Raw genomic sequence first — 20,271 nt, 5'->3', positions numbered from 1 at the left:
GGGATGGTAGCCTCTGCTAATAGTATGAAATCTGCCATGTTTCAAGGAGATCGGTGCAGGGGTTTGGGGGGAACTGTACCCCAAATGCTTGAAAGCAAAGCTCCTGTCACGTCTGTGTTACAACACGGAGGGGAGGGGAGGGGGGGTCAAAGCTGCATGGATGGTAGCTCTTACTGAGGTCATGAAGCCTGCCATGTTTCAAGGAGATAGGTGCAGGGGTTTGGGGGAACTGCACCTCAAATCTGTGGACAAGCAAAACTCAGATGTGCTGATTCAGACCCCAAAGCGTCTGAAGCTCTGTCCGAAGCCTCGCACAGCCCTACAAATAAGCCCAGAGGACTATGCTAAGGAGGAAGCACACCAAAGAGGCTCCTCAGGCTTCTAAAAGCAGCCTCCCAAGTATCAGAGCATGACTTCAACGGAAAAGTTACTCTGTGGAAAAGGCCCTGAAAAAGGTAAAGGCACAAGTGTAGCGCATCACCATACTTCTTGGCAGTAAGCATGCGCTTCTTGGCAGCCAGAGTATATCCTAGCAATTCTTTGGAGCCATTACATTTCCAGAAAGGGAAGCACACTAACAGTGATTTGTGAGTGATTGTTGATTATATTAAAAACAAAACTGAACAAGTTTTAAATTTGTCTTTCCATCAAAAAGACACGTAGTCACACATATTACAAGTTATTTCAAATCATTCCATTAAACTGCAAACTGAGTCGTCCCTAGTCATCAATCAAGCAAGTTTAGGGATCAAGTGAATACTTATCTAGGAGGTTGACAAAGAGAAACCAAGTAATGCAGAAATATCAGTGACTCATTGCTGAACTAATACCACTGTGTTTTACCACTGTATTGTAAAGTTACCAGTTCTGGATCTGATTGCTCAATACAGTCTAGCTGCTTTGTGCCACCCCACCAATGCAAAATCAACTATAAACCTGTTTTAATCAGTCAGTCAAGCCAAATATATAACTAGAACTCCTGGAATGAGAAATGTTGACCTCCATATCCGAAGAAGTTCATGACATCTAAGGAGTCATGCCACTAACCTCAACTGAGCCTCATATGCCATCATATCCCTAAATCTTTTTCACGTATTAAAATTTTTGCCTTTGTAGAAAGGTCAGGCTGTTCTATGGCTACTGTTAGTTGCTCAGGGTGGCAGAACTGAAGGGCTGGCAATTATAGAGCTGATCAGTGATCAGCATCTTCTGACTGGTCTTAAATATTAATGAGGGAGGCATCCTAATAAATGTACCATCAGTTTGTTGGATAAACTGCTTTTCACTTCTTCCTGTATATCGAGGTACATTGGTTCCAGTACTGACAGTACACTCACTTCAGGGGTGGCTAAGTAATCCCTAAACATATCACTATTAAAGAGTTCTTTCACCTGAGTTCTTTCACAATTAAAAGAAACGGGCTTTCATAACATAAAACCAAATTGTATGACAGACTCCATGGGTTCCATCTTCACTTAATCTAAAGAAGTCAGACACAGAGCTTTCACTGAGTAGGTCTAAGTGTGCGAAATAAAGTTATCTTGACAGTTTCTCATCTTTCCCTATTCATATTAAAAGCAAAAAATAAAAAACAACCGCCCCCAAAATTACAAGCTTAGCATTTAAAAAGAGGTAGGATTTTTGTTGTTGTTACTACTTACCAGCTCTAACCCTTACCTTTCTTTTTAGTTTCTGAACATCTCCCTTCTATAATTTGACTTCTTTAGCTTTATTAAATGCCTATATCTTTTATCAAGTTTTACATTTTTATTTTATTGTGATATAGCTGTGAGCATGTTGGTAGAGATGCTTTATAAATTTACTGTTCTCCTTGAAGAGATTGTGTGTTATGTCCTTACTGCAAACAGTATATATTCAGAAATATGACACATACATGCCATCCTTTTTGACATCTAGCAGAAAGCTTTAGCCCTAATAGCCAGAATCTTGGCTCTTTGTTAAACCCACAGAATCCTTCCTGCCAGCTGTACATGAAGGAGTGCATTATGACCCAGCAGAAGCATTGTAAAGAAGAGTCTACAGTTATTAAAGGGGAAAAAGAGTAAAAACTACTTTAGAAATATGGTAATTATAAAAAAGCAGTAGTTTTATTTCATAGCCATGGGTCTCATTATTAATTTAGCAGCCAGGTCAATAATTCTGCAAGGCCAGAACAACAGCTCTACTTCAAAAGAAAAGCTATGAAAGCATTCACAAAATTGGATAAATACAACTTTTTTGTGTGTATTTACCTGACTCCAATAAACATTTTGTATGATATAGTGTAGCTTGTTTGGTAGATCCTTATTAATGATTTAATGAACTACTTGTTGGACAAGAACTTTATGAACAGAAACCGTATGATGGTGGAAACAGTTTAAAAGTGTAGATGGACAGAGAAAGAGAGAGGTTGAATTATGCCATTAAAATGGATTTTAAAAAACCCAACAAACAACTGTTGTCATCTGCAGTTGTGCATAAAAACTACAATAGAAAATGCATGTACTAACCCACTCGGATTTCCAGTTCCCCCAAATACTGGTGAATATGCAACAGCTTTAACATACATTTTACTTGACATACGTACATATGCCCATGTATTTCATGCTGACTTTTTTGTGAAAATAAGTGTCCCACCTGCCTTCTTTGGAGGACTGAGGCTTCCAAATGAGAGGAATGAGGCCCATAACTATTAAATAATGTTTAATAAAAAAGGACAGAATTGGAATTTTCCTTTCTAATCTTTTTCATTTAAAAAAATATTTATATGAGACACTATGTTCCTGGAAATACTTTTCTTGGTGTAAACACATCATTTGTCAATCCATTTCATTTCTTCATATTCTCATCCTTTCTGTTCATGTTACTTCTCCTCATTCAATAGTACTCCGATGATAATAAACGCTCAAAGAATTGCTCAGAGAACTGTCCTGACTTAATGACAGCACGTGGCAGGATAATTACTTTACACAGAATACATATTAGTTTACCTTTTTTATGCACATATAGAAACTTAATTAATCTTACATCCTACACCACTGTGGGATAGCTGTTGAGCGCTCTGCATTGGTACTTGGACTACCTTTTCCACTTCTGGCATCCTTCTGTTGAAACTTTTAACAGGACTCTATGGCACCACAACATTTGAAAAACAATGTTTATATACAAATCGCTGAACCTGTGAACTTCTGATCTGTTTTCCAGCATAACCCAGTGATCTCAACTTTTCTACTTTCTTCTACTTGCACACACAATTCCACAGTTGCCAGCTATCATTCTGAGGCAGAGTGAAAACAATTTACAGGCTTTTGGCAGGATTTGATATTACTATAGATGGCAAGGTTGCATTGTGAGGAAATGCTGCTGCTGGTACAACAACACCAGTCACAGTGGAAGGAGATCCTACAGGAGAGAACTGCACTTACATCCCAAGGTGACAGGCACACACAATACTAACATATGAGAGAGAGAGAGAGAAAGACTAGGAAAACTACAGATCTAAGATATCTACACTACGTGCCATAACAGTAGTTTCTTTCCAGCAAATATATCCAGTATCATTAAAAGGAATTTTCACTGGAGGCTCCCTTGGCCTCAGCAGTACAGGATTCACTCTTTACTGAATGCAAATATTGCATATATTGAGCACATCATAATTTAATTGGAGATAATGAGAGACAGAAAGGATGGTAATTTCAACAGTAGCATATATGCCTCAGAAAAGATACTCCATTAACAGGCCATACAGAAATGGGGCTTAACGCCTGTCAGAGCAAGATGACAGGTTCAGCAAATACATCCTGACCATCCTGGAAATTAAACTCCATTTGAGAAATGTAAACCTTATTACACAGATCAGCTTTGTATTAATTTGTGATGTTGTTGACTTGGTATTCTTGTATCCATACTGCCTTTGAGTCATATTTTCCTTTGGGTCTTTGCACAAAACTATTCAACATTGTGACAATAAGCATGATTAAGAGTACCCTGTCACTAGGATAGAGTTAAGTTTGGCCTCAGCAGAAAAGATAAACATGGGCAGAAAGCACCACTAATATGAAAACAATGTGCCTGTTTCTAAAAGATGACTTGTAAAAATACTGTACAAAAGAAATATAAGGAATGAATATATTATACATGGGCTTCATACACTTGTTCAAATGACCTGGGAAAATTCTCTTGGGTTTGTTCTCCTGGTGAGAAATTTACCCAGAGATACCTGAACAGAATAGTAAACCCTTGAAAAGCAGAGAGCTTGCAGTGCTGATGTTGTGCAGCCAGGGGTTCCCTTTGCAACCATGTCAGCATTCTTTGCAGACTACCTTAGTCTGTAGTCTGCTTAGTAACAGATGGCAGCAGTGCACAGGGCAACCCTCATTGGCTGGAGTCAGCTTTTGTCCCCCTGAAGTACAATGTAGGACTGTGAACGGAGCATGTTCTACTCCCTGCTTGGCTGGAGTGTAGTATCCAGCCTGAGTAATGCAAAGCTTCCCCTGGGGGGCAGGGAGGCAGAGGGAGGGAAATGACAGGGGCAAAGCACCCTGGGATGCTGAAGGACTGTGCTGTGGCTTCTTGCAGAAGGGTACCTTATACAGGTATTCACTTTCTCAGCAAAAACTCTCCTGGGAGCGATTTAACCCTTGCTGCTCTTAGATTATTTTTCTCCTGGAGTGGCCGTTTTTGCTTTGGGAGAAAAATCTTTAACATCTATACAGTCATGGTTTCCCTTAGAAAAGCAGCAACTCTCCCAGGAGAAACTGAGTGTCTATACATGGCCATGCAAACAGAATAGCAGTTTAGGCTGACCATAAGGAAGTCTGAAACACCCAGGACACTGCCCCCTGCCCCTCCCCAAGCCCCATGCTCCCAAGTCAGTGGCACTGCTGCAGGCAGAGGCCACTGCTACAGCCAGAGGCGGGGGTGGGCTGGTGTGGTGCACCAGGTAGGCAGATAGGCAGGCAGCGGTGCCTGCTTGCCCACATGCCTGGCATGCTGTGCCACTCTGCTTGCCCACCAGACTGCATCCTGCACCCCTGTGCTTCTGGAATGCTAACTGTAATTCTCACCAGCTGCCCAGGACCAGACTCCAAAATCCAGGACTGTCCCAGTTAAACTGGGACACCTGGGCACCCTTATTTAAGATGCCATTTGTATAGTGAAAGTAGTTAGTATAACTGCTGGTACATCAGACAGTTTTCTCACCTGTCTTTCTGAACACTTGATCACAACTTTCTGAATCACTTGAAATTCCTTATCCCATGAAAACCCCCAGAATACAATACCATTGCAAGTTACCATACCTTCAGCATTGCATAAATGCAGATTTCTTCCATATAGCCAGACATGTTCCAAACATGTGCTTGTTCATGGCATAAGGTTCAATTCCTCATAGCTCTAAACAGATGGATTATGAACAGAAAGTCCCAATCTTAATTTAAAAACACATCAGCCAATAAGTCCCATAAACTGTTGCCTTGTATGCTGGAATTTGTATCATGTAAAAACTGCACTGACTACAGAACCTGGTTCTTCTGTTTTTGTTTAAGTCTGAAATAAGCCAGAAATTAGGAAGCCAGATTTTCACTATTACACATCCTGATGTAGTTACATGTTAGCAAAAAGAGCAATGTAATATTGAGTGCTGAGATCTAAGATGACACGAATATAATGCCAAAAAGAAACTCTCAAAAAAGTTTCATTCCTGACACGTGACAGACACAAAAAAAGCTTGAGAATGCTCCTGCGTTATTGTTTGTCCTGAAAAACCATGAACCCATAGAACCACATTAATCATTCTGAGCAGATCCAATATCCTTCTCCTTTCCAAAAAGTTTACTCTCCTTGTACAGCTTAAACTGCAAGGGATCAAATTCTGAAGTCGGTTACTTTTGGGCAAACTTCACTATGTTTAGTTAGGTAGCACATACTCAAAAAAGAAAAAAAAAAAAGAAAAAAGAAACCCCATAGAAACAGATTTTTGTTTAAAGGCTTCAATAGGAATTTTGATTATGGAATACAAAAATCAGATAGCAGAGAAGCAATGTTTTTGCCAAAAAACAAGCGCTGTTTACCTGTGGACACTGAAGGCAACATAGCAAACTGCTACAAAAATTATTTTACTAGGAATAGTCAGTTTGCTTTTCAAACATCTTAAATGGCAATTAGCACCTTCTCCATCAATCTAAGCCTGATAAAATGGAAACTACCAAAGAGAAAGCAGCAGCTGTGTTTGAGCACTGTCCCCCTTCCCTGAACCCCTCCAGAAGCCAAAACTAAAAAACCAGTGAACCGAGAGTTGCTATGAATAAACAATATAATGTCATACAGTAAGTTTACAGGGTGAACAGTGATCTTCTGTGGGTACAAATGATCATAGCTCCTTTGATTTCAGTAAGAATTTGGCCAATAGCAGCTATAACACAAGTCTTTACTTAGACCCTAAATCTGTAATATGATTTTCTCATGAAGACATGTATATTCACACAGAAGGCTGCACAAAAATATCTGAATGAAGAATCAGAGACTTCATGTGTATTAGGAATGCCACCATGTCTCTGTATCATGAGCTATTTAAATCAATCTTACATGGCACAAAAGTGTATCTAAACATTTTTTTAAATGACTGCCTCCCTTTCGATAGGCGGTACAGGTGACCTAACCCCACAAGCACATCTCCCTTTGACATCTAGGGTGAAATCCTGAACTCTTAATGATTTTAAAAAGGCCAGAATTCACCCCTCTAGCTCTGTAATATCCAGACTCCTAATAAATATTTTCCTTGTATAAATTCTTCTTTTAAAACAAAGAGAGAACCCCCCCTCAATGTGATTGTGTTTTAAGGCGATGTTAAATAATGACATTTTTCTCCTTTAAAATATCTTGCTTTCTGAATGCTGGGTGCATTTTAAGCAAACTTATTTTTCACTTTGAAAAAAAATATCATTTTTAATGCTGCAAAAGTGTATTACTAAATGAACTGACAAAACATCTTAGAAACTAACATAAACGTGCAATTTTAATGCCTCCTAATCACACAAATCAATACAAGATTTTTGTACTTGTGCATGACCTTCTTCAAATTATCCCTCCATTTTGGCTGAATCAGAATGAGCGTGGGCTATTTGATAAAAAACACTAAGTGTGTGAAATGAGGGGCCCTCATCGCTTCTGCCAGACTCCTCTTGACAGAATGATGATAGAAGCATCACATCCCTGGGAGAGTAAATGCAAACTGACAAGAGATGAGCCTTTAGATGTTGAATATAATCTTGAATTGTGCTTGAAGTGTCTTATTATCTTGTCTTTTGATGTCTGAAGGGGTGGCTCATTGTTAGAAAAAGGAAAACCCTTGCACATCTTTGCCCATCTTTAAAAATTGTTTGGCCTTTAACAACTGCTTTTCCAACTAATGTCCATTTTTCCTGACAATAAATATGGCAGGTCGTCAGCAAGTGACAAACAATTTACTTTACATGCCAGGCTTTTATGGTTTTTGAGAGCTCATGTGGAAGCATATTTTAAAAGCACTTGGAAATTAGCACCATTACAAATGTTAAGATGGCTGAGGTTTTGTGTATATATTTTGCTATGTAGTTACTCATTACTGTATTTCCTGCAGTTTCTGTTTTTAAATCTCGTCTTCCCTGAACTCAGACTGCTCCTAAAGTTCTTTATTTATCATTGACTAATTTTAGTCAATGAAAAATAAAGAGTAACAAGCAATTTTCTTCTGCTTTAAAAAAAAAGTTCTCTTACGGAAACGGTGCTTGGGTAATGCATAAAAATCATATTTATTAATCATAACAAATCAATATCAGTAGTGGTATGGTACAGTTTACCTGTAAACCAGACCCTCAAAATCACATTACTGGGAGGTTTTTTTTCCCTCCAACCAGCTTGATTTTTAAAAAAAAAAACTTAAAAGTTTAATGACGAATCAGATCAATATGATTCCTTAGCAACTAAATCACAGGCACACTAGTTTTTCCTGTCACAAAACCAGTTTTGTGAAAGCAGTCAAGTTCTTTTTTCAGGTCTCCGTCACTCTGAGAATCCATAAGAATTCTCAAATGGATCATAAACTGTTACAGGGTTCAGGTTATTGTATCATTATAAAAACGTATTGATACACTACAGATGACAAGACATGCAGCTCTTGTGCTAGTCTATTACAGCCATCTGAATACCGTAAGAAATATCAGATATAAACAAAATAAAACAGTCAGTGGTAAGCTGTCTTTTAGGGAAACTGAACTGTTTCTATCAGTCTTAACCTGTTTTGAACTGGAACAGTTTTGAAACGTGCCACACTGTGAACTAAAGAATTTTGTAGGAAGTGATGAAAGACATGAGGTGGGATGGATTATAAAACATCCGTTTTATGATCGCAAGGAAGGGCCGTATGCTGCTTCCATTGATATCGATGGATATTTTGCCACTGACTTCACTGGCAGGTCCAAAAGAAAAGGAACAGATTTTCAGCTAGTATACATTGGGAGTCCAAGAGAGCTACAAAAATTTACCCCAGCTAAGGACCTGCCACAATGTAATACTGAACAGCATAAAGACACTGAGCACCATGTACTCACAGGAAACAGGTAGGATCTGAGAAGCACTCAGCACCAAAACTAAGCACTGCGGCGATCCAGGAGCAGGAGGAACAATTCTGCAAACCCTTACTCATGATGAATAATATAACTCATCTGAGCTAGGGTCTACTTCATCTGGCCCTTCTCTTTTTCTTTTTACTCATAAAAACAGAGACTGGGGGAAGGGTGGGGGTAGCCCTAGTAATGCCAGCTGATTGAAAGGGATTTTTTTTTTTTTTGGTCAGTGGAGGTTATGAGAAGCTTCAGTGTGCTGTATCTAGGCAGTTAAAATAGGAAGAGTCTGAAAGTGATGCATCAAATCATAGGAAACAGAGCTATACAGAGTTTTCTTCCTGCTCTTTATAATGAAAAAATATTTAAATGACTCATGTAGATGTTTTTCATGCTAGACATTATGATTAAACATATTTTCTGTACTTATGCGTGCATTAAATAACGTATGTTTGATTGAAAAAAAAATACCACCAACAAAAAATAGGAATATTTCCATTTTCAAGCTTTTTCCAGTAGTAAATTTCATTTTGCCTTTAGAGAGATTTGTGGCTTGCAGTCCCAAATATTTATGATGAGAGGCAAGCAAGTATAAGAAAGGAGGAGAAATATCAGACCTGCACATTTACAATCCCCTTTCAGCTAGTGCATATCTATCTCATTTTCACCTCCAATCACTCTTGTTTTTTAATGAAGTTGTGGAACCACGATAACTATCTTGCACAGTCTTCAGTTGTCTTAAAAAAACTTGATGATTAAATTCAGCTATATATCCACACTTACTTTTCATCTCACAAACAGTTATACTATAGACAAGCATTTTCTTAACAAAGATTATATCATTTCTGACATTATATATAATTTCCGTCATGTACTGAACCAGTTTTATGTCCCAATAAAGTCAATGGGCATTTTGCAAATTTTTATTGATGGGTGTTGAATCAGATAACCTTGTTACACAACACACCAGAATTTTGCTGTTAAACAATAGTGTACTGACTAAATTAAAAAGGACAAAACACCACAGATTTCACTGTACATTTCAACATTATGTTATATTTATATATAAATATTCAGCCCTTTTAACCCAATTGGGTTTTTTTTAAACAGACAAAATGCGCGAGAATGTTTAGCTCATAGGACTTTAGCCAACTAGGGATTTAATCAGATGTGCATTTATTCACATGAGCAAGTCCCATTAAAACATACAGGACTTTCCACATATATGATGAACACTCACGCAAATTATGCAGGATCTGGCCTGATATGTTTACTCAAATTCTTAAGCAACGTCTCTCTATACTGGGTACATGTAAAAATACCTATTAAGACAATATAAAATATAAAAAATACCCATAGCTTTATTTACTCAAGAGATTACAATGAATCCGAATGGCCTTCTTCTTCCTCTGTGATTAACAGTATGCAACATGGTGAGATAAATACCTAATTAAAATGCCTGAAGACCTATTTACCATGAGGCAATTCCCGCTTCTCAGGTAATGTGAATTTTATATCTTCCTCTGAAAGGGTGGTCTAGTTGTATTTCTGGGGTGTGCGGGAGGCTTTGTTTTTTGTTCTTTAAAAAAATGTGGAAAACCACAATATATTGCAGTAGCATTGAGGTAAAATTCTACAAAGTCACTTGGGTTACATAAGGTGACAGAAGAATATGACCCATGTCTGTGCATATGCTTGAAGGCAATTTATATTATGTTATACAGATATTGTGCATTGCATTATATATATACATATGGGGTTGAGTCAAAGAGAGAGAACACAGAGAACAAGCAAGAGCAGGAGGAAGTGCCAATGGAAAAAGAGGCTAGTTTTATTCTTGGAGTCACTTTCAACTTTAGACTTTTAGAGCGAGGGGACATATGTGGGGGGATATCTTTGACACAGTCTTAACAATTCAGTTCCTTATTCCAGCACACACAATGGGTATTTCTGGATTCCAGGATTAGGTTTATTGCTAATGTTTTGCTTAATACATTAAAAACATTAGAAATTTTAAAAGTGGGCCCATAGCTGAAGTAATAAATAAAGAAATGTAGTTACCATTACATATAGTAGCAAACAGACAGGAAACACTAAACTTTTTTAAGAGCTTCTATTGAAGTGGCTCTATAAATTCAGCCAAAGTTTTCTAGAAAAGTCTTCGATTGATAAGATTAAATTAAATACTGTTTTGTCGCAACATATTTCTTCTGCATTCTTTAAAAAATACTTCTGTTTCTATGTATATAACACTTGTAACTGGCAACAATTAATTCTTTGTTTTACAAAAGAAAAAATATTTTCTTATTCACTTTGAACAACACCCAAACCTTTACAGCTTCTTGAAAATGCATTTTAAAAAGTAACTGACATTATAGTCTGGCACTCTGGCAAATCATTTTATTTTTATGTTAAATAAATTTAACTTTTTGGTGGTCATATTTGGGTGCTTTTAGTTTGCTTTGTTTTCTGCATCACAGTATTTTTCTGGCTACAGTTTCAAAGCATTCAGGGACTAAAATGAGTTTGCCTTTCAGGGAATTAAAAGCCATCAATTACAAAAAAAATCTCTTCTTTTTCCAAATTCTAAATCAGAAATAAAGAAATTCAAATTATATTTCAGAATTTAAAAAGTGGTCACTTAGTATTAAATATATACATTTGGGAGATGTATTCCAATTGGATAAATGTCTGGATCTCTGGAATACTTTAAGAAGAAAACCCAATTTCAGTCTCCCTGTGAACAGCAGGCTTTCTTTAGCTAGACTGGATACAGTACTATTCTTCTCAAGATGACCTCTACTTTCAAACTAAAAGGGCTTAATCCTGCTTCTGATAGTGTCAAAACAGTATCATAACATAGAGCAAGAGATGTCATTATGAAACAAAGACAGATCTGTATTGTTACTGAGTTTTATTTTATACAGTGGAAGAGAGAAAACATGAATCTACGTTAATAAATATAACTAATTCTTCACTAGATGTTTTGTTACAACCTTTCTGAAACCTGCAGATTGGTAGCAAATTAAATAATTTGGGATCTATGCTTATTTTCTTTTTGATCACTTGTTAATTTTGTGATGTAGTTGATGTGTGAATGTAATTGTGTCATCTAAGTAACTGATCTCTTTAGGAATCAGTTTTGGAGCTGGTGAAAGAAAGTTAATATAGGAAAATAAAATGATAATTCATGAACTTGAATGTACTGAATGTTTCACTTTCCTATATCATGAAAAACTGATATTCCCAATTCTTTGACTCTGCCAAGAAAGAAGAGACACATAGTATGTGCAGAACAGAAGAACGAGCTTAGTAAAGAAAAAAATTAAAACAAAGAGCCCACAAGTGTCAGGAAAGAACAAAACCTAGGTAGACAACACAACAAGAAAAATCCAGTGCTACATAGGATATTAAAGAGAAAAAATGATCCACAGGAGAATGGCAACTGTTACTATGAGCTTCCTACAGCTAGCTCTGCCTTTGGATATTTTTAAAAAATTTATTAACCTGACAGCAGGAAACTTTACACAGGTTGCCCCCTGACAGGGTGCCAGTTTGGTATAAGCACTTTGCTAGCTTTTTGGTTAGCATAGGAAAATCAAGGGAAGTGTTAAGTGGTGCCATGTGCATATTTGGGCAGCTGTGACTCCTCCTCTGCCTACACTGCACATTCCCATGGAGGACTGGGTCTAATCAGAAGAAGTCCAATGGAAACATCAAATTCTTTTGCCTTTTCTTTTTCACGTCTGCTTCCTTTTTAACATCTGTGTGAATGTCTGATGTATTATTTATCTCAAAACATAAACCAGCAAGGATCTCAATCAAAGGGAGTACCAGTTCTTTCACAAATTACCTGTTTACTGTCTAGTACACAAGCAAGTTCTCTTTGAAATAGCAAGGCACTTATGTAGGTTTTTAAAAAGAAATATATTTGTTTGGTATTAAATTTCTTTCCAAAGCTCTAAAGGTATGGTGGGGGGAAGGTGTCTGAGGGAGGAAGTAAAGTAATTAAAGATTAAATATCTGTTGATACAAAATCAGGGAAACGGAAATCTATTGGTTAAAGTATATGAATACTCTTCCCCAGGAACTATTATGCTGTTTTGGTAAACAGCATGCAAACCTCAGACAAGAAGTACAGATTACACATACAAACCTGGTTCACAGAAATTTAGCAAGAAGATAATTATGAACAAAGATAAAAACCATTTTTCTTTTTAAAATGGCGTTACTCAGGCTTTAGCTCTCAACAGTGATGTTTAAAAAAGTGTTTTTGTTAATAAAAAGATTAAGGTACTGCAATGAACTAACGTACCCCAAAATTATGAACAGACTGATCGGTATCAAGTGAAAATAAGGGAATTAACAATGAAGAATGATTTACTTATTAGTCATGAGTCCAGTCTTGTGTCTGTTTAAGCTAATGGGAACAGAATCTAGCCCTATCTTGTCCTAGCCTGCTTTTGTATGTTTTAATTAGATACAGCTGTTTGCACGTTTACTTCTTGGGCTGCCTGCAATACCTAGTCACAGCGGCAAGGATGAGTTAAAGATGGATTTTCAATCTCCTCATTGTCTCTACCTTTGAGTTGAATAGCTGTAATGACTTCTTTAAGTTTTAGTGGGCAATATTCTCTTTATTCATATGTGCAACCTTCAATGACAGCACTGGAAACTTCACCACAAATCAAGGCAATATATAAAACTTAGAATCGCCTTTTTAACTTTGCACTTATCCAACATCTTTAAAGATCATTTACTCTAACAGTTAAATAAACATTCAACACATTTAAAAAAAACAGTAATCAAGAGTGCATATAAATTAGTACTTAGAAAGTATGCCCAATCCTGGAAAATATTTGTGCCATGTGTTCTCATGTAAGGATCCTATTAATGATCTCCATGGGACTATTCACATTTAGCAGAAGTGATCACGTGCTCAAGTGCTGATAGGATTGAGCCCATGAACCTTACTGACTGTATGAATATTTTTGACCTAATATCTTTTTACAAAACACATCGATTGACACTACAGAAATTACTACAGGCAGGCTGAATGCTAGTCATAATATGGGAGAGAAAACTATATAAGCTGGTTAAAGTGATTTAAAAACTGAGCTTAAAATAAAGCTATGCTTTTAATACTAAAAGGATCTGGCCTATAATCTGAACTACAAGTTAAAAAGACTTGCACACACACAATACTTTTTTGCGCATTAAAAAACATTAAAGCTATCCAATGGACCTCTCTGCAACTTGTTAAAAAAACATTTCTTCTGGGCAGAGACCTTGTAGGCCAAGGCTCTGTATGCAGATATACTGTATAATCATGTTTCAACTCCCTTCTAAAAATAGAAACTCCAGCTAAAACACTGCAGAGAACCCTTAATATACTGATGCAAAGGGTGGTATTAGGTTGAAGGCTTACATTTATCCCCAGTTAACCACAGTGTTAATGGCTAGAATGTCGGTGTCCTCAAAGCCACCTGACAATGACATGTGTTCTAACCTACAGAGACTATTGTCTCAAGAGGGGAAAGACCAGAGAGTCCTTTTGAATCTAAAGTAATTCTTGGACTGTAAATTCTAGTCAAGACAACTTGGATGACAATTAAAAAATTAAAACCAGATAATGAGCATTTACTTCAAAAAGGGTGCCAAGAAGGCAAACATTTTTCTACAAATATTACTGATCTATGCCTTGGTTCATACACATACTGTTTCACAGAGATTCACACTTACAAGGAAAAATGGATAAAATTCTAAATTTTGCATAAGGATACTACAAAGGCAGGCAAAATACTAAAATCAAATTTCAGTATTTTAGATGGCAAATCTCTTTCATACACACATGTATTTGTATACATGTGTGCACATACATACACACACATGCACACATATTTGTATATACATGTGCACATACACACACAAATGCACACACCCACCCTGCTACCTGTAGATGAAAAGTTATCTTTTAATCCCTAACTACCATAAAATTAAGAAACCCTGACACTAAATAATTATACTCTACAGGCTGAGTTTTGCACCTTACCACAAACTAACTTTTCAGTTTGGTACGTGTAGAAATGTAGGCTCATGCCCTATCAGTACCTTTTTTTTAATAGCAGAGTAGAGTGATCTTAATTTGCACAGGTATCTTGGGTATAGCACCATGACCATTACAGTTACACAGAAATTAATAATCCAATTCTATGACAGCTAACAGCCATTTTGCCAAAGACTTTAGTGGAACTTGAATTGGGCCCTAATATGGGATTTACGTAGTACAGATTTTAAATAAAATATACGCAACGTCTCTGTATCAATGACCAAAAGTTTATAGTCCTAATATAAATCATTAAACACACTTTCCTTTCATCAGGCTGCTATTAAAAGGAAACTTTAAACAAATTTGGAGAACATATCAAGATAGTGAATAAAAAACTTTGTAAGAGTAATTAACTTAGAATCCAATCCTGCAGTGTTTATTCAGTCTTAGGCAGAGCTCTCATTTTCATCAGTGGGAGCTTTCTTTAGTAAAGGCTGTAGAATTAATTTGAAGCACAGTAGTGTAACATAAAACTAGTTAATCTGAGAGTACCACTGCCAACCAATCCAATGCTTTACTCCAATTTCTACTCTTCTGACTCTTAGCATAATTAAATCATGTCTGAAATAAGAGATAAGTTCTGTAAAGATAAATAATGCAACAGTCAATATCACACAAAACTACTGTGTTACTTAATTAAATCTCAGTTTCTCTTTCATAAATGTTTCGTAGCTTTTCTAACTCTCCAGGTTGAGCAAAACCTTGCCTTTGACAGACTAACAACAGTCCTTTTCCTGAAATTTTACATTCTGTTTCTTTTCCCACTGATATTTAGCAGGATTTGAGCACTTTACTAGCAAATATTCCTTACAGAGGTCAAAGGTTCATAAGCAACTAAGTGCACAAGGTGCAGTTCACACACAAAGATTAAAAGACATTTTATTTTTCGAACAAAAAGTAGCAATAGTGCTAATCATGTGTACAATGGTGACTACTTTAAAAGACCACTTTGCCAAAAAAACAGAGGGGCACTTTCCCACCTGGTGTAAATGAGCATTTACATTCGCTAAGGACCTAGAATCCAAGTTCCAGGATGAAATTATTCAAGACTTGTGGGCAAGATATCATTGCACCAGGTGACACTCCCGCTGGCTGAGAAGCTTCAGCCTTCATCTCTCCTACTAGCAGCAGAGCATACAATTGGGAGATAGGCCGGAAATTTGCTGTGCACCTTCCCAAATCAAAAACAACCTAGTTAAGCTTTATACTGCATCACTGTCATGTGAAACTAGAGTTGTGATTGGAGAAAAGAAACATTTTACTAGTATTTATCACTGCAATATATGCATAGCTGTTGTTCCTACAGCATACTTTATGTAAGGATACTACAGTGACGAAGGTGTGCAGTGTGTATAGGCCATAAGCATTTCATACCTTTTAGTCCATCAGTATACACTGGCACATTGTAGAAAACGAGGGGTAGAATTTATGCAACATTTGTGAAGGACACAGGTCACTTCAACAAACATGTCTCTTAAAAGAAAATTAAGTAGAATGTAAAGGCCTGCACCTGAGGAAAAGGGTTATTTTGCCCACTGCAAAGTACTGTAAAAATACCCAGTGCATCTGTATGACAACACAACCTGTGAAATGTTGCTAAGTGGGGTGCTCAAATGCTGGTCATTCCAACTTGTAAAGACCATTTCCCCCCCCCCAAATTTGAAAAAAGCAATCTCTTTAACTTTCATCTACACACCAGTCTCCTCCCCTTAGTTTGTTAAAATGCTCCTCCCTTTCTCTGCTGAACATAGCTAGCAATTTGCATATAGGGTATATCAAACAAGAGACAGGAAACACAGAATTCTTATTTCATATTGTATGAAACAAAGTGATATGAGAAATGTTAATTTCTGCATCGATTTATGCACAGTGCACTGACACTACAATTTAAGAGACAGGAAAGTAAGGCCCAAATAACACATTCCTAACATGCCATTCACATTTCTAAACAGAGAGACTACTATAAAGTACTAAAAAGAACTGCATTTGAGGTGTCAATTACTTACTGAATTGCTTATTAAATTAGAAGTGTTGCATTGGCTCAATAAATAGAAAATGCCTATATTTTATATAAATTCACCAAGTTTTATTTTTGCATGTAGCAAAACAATCTCTCACTGTCTTTTCTTACATGTTCCCAGTTACAGAAATAAACTGGCACAGGTTATTGCTTAAAAGGCCTTTACCATCTATCATAAATAAAATAAAACAAAACATAGATAAATACTAAATATGTTATACTAAGGTAGCTAAACTGTTTTCACCTACTTTGGTTTGCTTTGGCAGCAACTTGATAGCAGTATTAAAACAGTTTAGCAAACAATCTAAACTCACAAATATAGTTATGCATAGTACTTTTATTTATTTTTCTTCATTAATTTGTGTAGCTGAGCTAAATTCTATTTCCATTCCAAAGTAAAAAAAAAAAATTACAGTATATTATTTTTTATCCTACACAATAACTGTAATAAAAAGTATCCTGGCAGTCTACAATGGTATTAAAACATTCAAAATGACAATGACTCAGGAACATCTTACCCTTTGTTATAAAAGTTGCCAGATCTAAAACTAACTAAAACCAGAATATACAGACATTTTGATACTCTCTAGTTAAATGTGTTTGTAATGCTGCCAGACCTGGCTATGTTTAACGTTAATGCCTTGCTCCCTAAATATCTGATCAAATACAGTACATGAATATTTGTTAAGATATTCATACTTCCACACACAAATATTAGCCCTTTGAATTTTAGACATCACAATTCAAACATTTGAATAGCTAACGGAAATCCTATTTTCCATGGAAACCAAGATTATTATAGGATTCCTAAAAAAAATGGATGTGATATTTTACAATGGACATTGAAGTATTCTAGGAATTAAGTCTTAGCTTTTTTATTTCCTTTCTCTGCTGAAGTTACTTAATAAAACATTCTGTATAATATGTAAAAGGTATCCCTTTTAAAGAAAATTACATCTATTTTTTGCAAGAATCATTTAGCAGTTGTTTCCTCTAGCTGGGGTTCAGGCATGTTAACAGTGTTACAGATTCTTTATAGGTTACCAAATTAAAACTTGAATCTCAGAAAATGTGATTTCTCTCTGTCTCTCTCCTAAAGCTGCATTCTCTTTAAACAAGATCTTGTGCCCTTAAAGTTCCAGCTATAAGACTGTGTAAAATAAGGATGAGCTCCATTCCCTCCAAGGTTTCATAAAGTCACAAATGGAAATAATTAAAAGGAACTCTTTCAGGAGAAATTGCTGTACAACCAAAATGTCACTATATACCATATAGTGCTGCTCCAGCACAGACATCTATCAACATCTATCACTCAAGCACGCGCCTCAACAACTCGGCTCCCTTTTCTGATTAGAGATCACAGTTGCTTGAGTTGGCTTACAGGGTGTCATCCCTTTGAATGACAGATGTCTATGCTGGAGTGCCACTCTTACTGCTCTTGTTTTGGTTATGAAACAAATATCCCTGAAAGGTAACATTTTCATTTGGCATAGTTACAGTGTAAAAAAGAAAAAAAAAAAAGTGTATTTTCTCCCTCCCCCCACCCTGTATGCTTCAGCAGAAAAAATTAATTCCTAATATAAATTGTAAAAAAAAATACACCTGTAGGCAATCGCCCTGGCAGTGCTTGTTTACTCAGCACAGAGTGTTTTCTCTAGCTATTTTCCAGTTCTCTTCTCCTAGCTTTCTCTTTACTCCAAGAAATGGTAACTCTTCAGTTTACTTTTCCCTCTGAAGGGACTGTGAACAACTGGAGCTGATGTTTAGGCAATAGATGTTGTTAGTAAGGTGTTTCAACAAAGGAAGCTCTCTCTTCTATATTTAAATCAGAGACAGTTCAATGAAAGAAAATAGACGCTGTCTGCCAATGCGCATAAAATAAGTTCATTGTTGACCAAAGTTTTCAGGAGGTGACACTCTGGGTATTCTGGTACCCAGTCGAAATCAGAGCATATGGCTGTATGCCTGCAGACTCCAAGTGACTCCCTGGTGCTTACAAGAAAATTGAGTGAACAAAAAGAGGGAGATTGCTCTTCCGGACAACATGGTAGCAGTGAAATGAAATACCTAGACAGACTTACCGAAGAGCTTGCTGGGAGTGTCCTCGCTGTCATTTGATTCCACAGGCGCAAGCAGGGGCTCATTCAGCTCGTTGTCTGAAGTAGCTGCCTTGTCCTCACTTTTCAACTCTGCATTCATTTCACTCCGCAGTGACAGCAAGGGCTTACTGACTTGTCCAGCTATCATTGGATCCTAGGATGGGGGGAAAAAAGAGTGAGGGAAAAAAAAAAGTGGCAGCTTTGGTGTGCGTATACTCTCTCCCACTCCCTCTCTCTCTCTCTCACACACACACTCTCTCTTATCTCTGGCTGCTCCTGCTGTTATTGCTGGCTGCAGTCAAGTGAAGAGCTATTACAGATCCAATGAGTTTTCCATTACTCCCCACCCTATTAAAGCTCAACTAGCATGTGAGAGATTCAGGATGCTTTGGAGAAAAACTTCTATGAAAGCAACATAACCAACACAGCTTTAATTGTGGGATGTGCTTTTCGTGTGTATGTTTTTACACCTCACTTTTTCCTTAACGTGGTAAGGGAAAAAAAAAAACTAAACTGCTGCAAGTATGCTCCGACACCACAGAAGAGTAACCCCCTGCGAATGCTCCATAATGATTTAAAGAAGCATCCTACGCTGTATAACATTAACCAAATCACACACACACACACACACAAAACCTGGCTTAGGATTCAAGTGGTTTAGGGAAAATACAGAGCAACAAATAGTCATTTCATCATACACATTCAATAAAGACACATATTTATTCTAACTATTCTTGCTTTTGGGATGCTCCAAAAGTCCACAAACATTTCCCTTTCCCTTTTTTTTTTTTAAAGAGGAAAATATATAGAAACCAATCTTTTAAAGATAAAAATTAGTGAAAATACTTACACACCAGGTTTGCAATTATTCTTGTATTTGGGAACACAGTATTCCCAATAATGCTACATTTATTTTAAAATTGTTTCCTGATGATTTGGATCTGTTTTATCTTCAGCTCATTCAGAGGGCATTTTGGGGTCAGGCATGATTTCCAAGTACACTCTGTTATTCCGTTTGCAAACTAAGATGCATAATATCATTACAGCTTGGAAACCAGCATCAAAAACAAAAATAAAGAAATGAAACAAGTGACCTTGTTGTGCTATCTGGCAGCTATTTATTGCAAAGTTCATGCCTAAATGGTTCTTATGCGGAGAACAGGTGACCAGCGTGCAAGTAGGTTGGTTAGCATGTTCCCTCTGTCCCATCATCACATTGGTCGATGTTTGCCTATGGGTTTTTTAATGTATTCATGTCTGAAAAGTGAATTTGATATGACACATGATAATCTATGAAAATGTTAATCAATACAAATAGTTTAAGCTGTCATCAAATGCACTTCTTTAGTCAATACTCATATCGCTGAAAACAATGTCACTGTCACCAGGGCTTAATTTGCACAGCACTTAAATATTGGACTCTGTGCATCAATGCACTCCTCT

At 36.8% G+C, this 20,271-nt stretch overlaps 1 protein-coding gene across 1 annotated transcript in view; it reads right to left on the bottom strand.

The window, feature by feature from the left end:
* The window catches only part of POU6F2 (POU class 6 homeobox 2), a 337,454-nt gene extending 318,476 nt beyond the window's left edge, over window positions 1-18,978 (bottom strand). The window contains exon 1 of the mRNA XM_019539004.1: window positions 18,811-18,978. Coding sequence (XP_019394549.1) covers window positions 18,811-18,976 — 166 coding nt within the window. The 5' untranslated portion in view covers window positions 18,977-18,978. The remainder of the gene's footprint in view (window positions 1-18,810) is intronic.
* Between the last annotated feature and the right edge of the window lie 1,293 nt (window positions 18,979-20,271).

This window comes from Crocodylus porosus, unplaced genomic scaffold (assembly GCF_001723895.1).
Source record: "Crocodylus porosus isolate Cpor-Errol unplaced genomic scaffold, CroPor_comp1, whole genome shotgun sequence".
In the NCBI taxonomy this organism is placed as follows: Eukaryota; Metazoa; Chordata; order Crocodylia; family Crocodylidae; genus Crocodylus; species Crocodylus porosus.
This window is presented reverse-complemented; position numbering and strand designations above follow the sequence as displayed.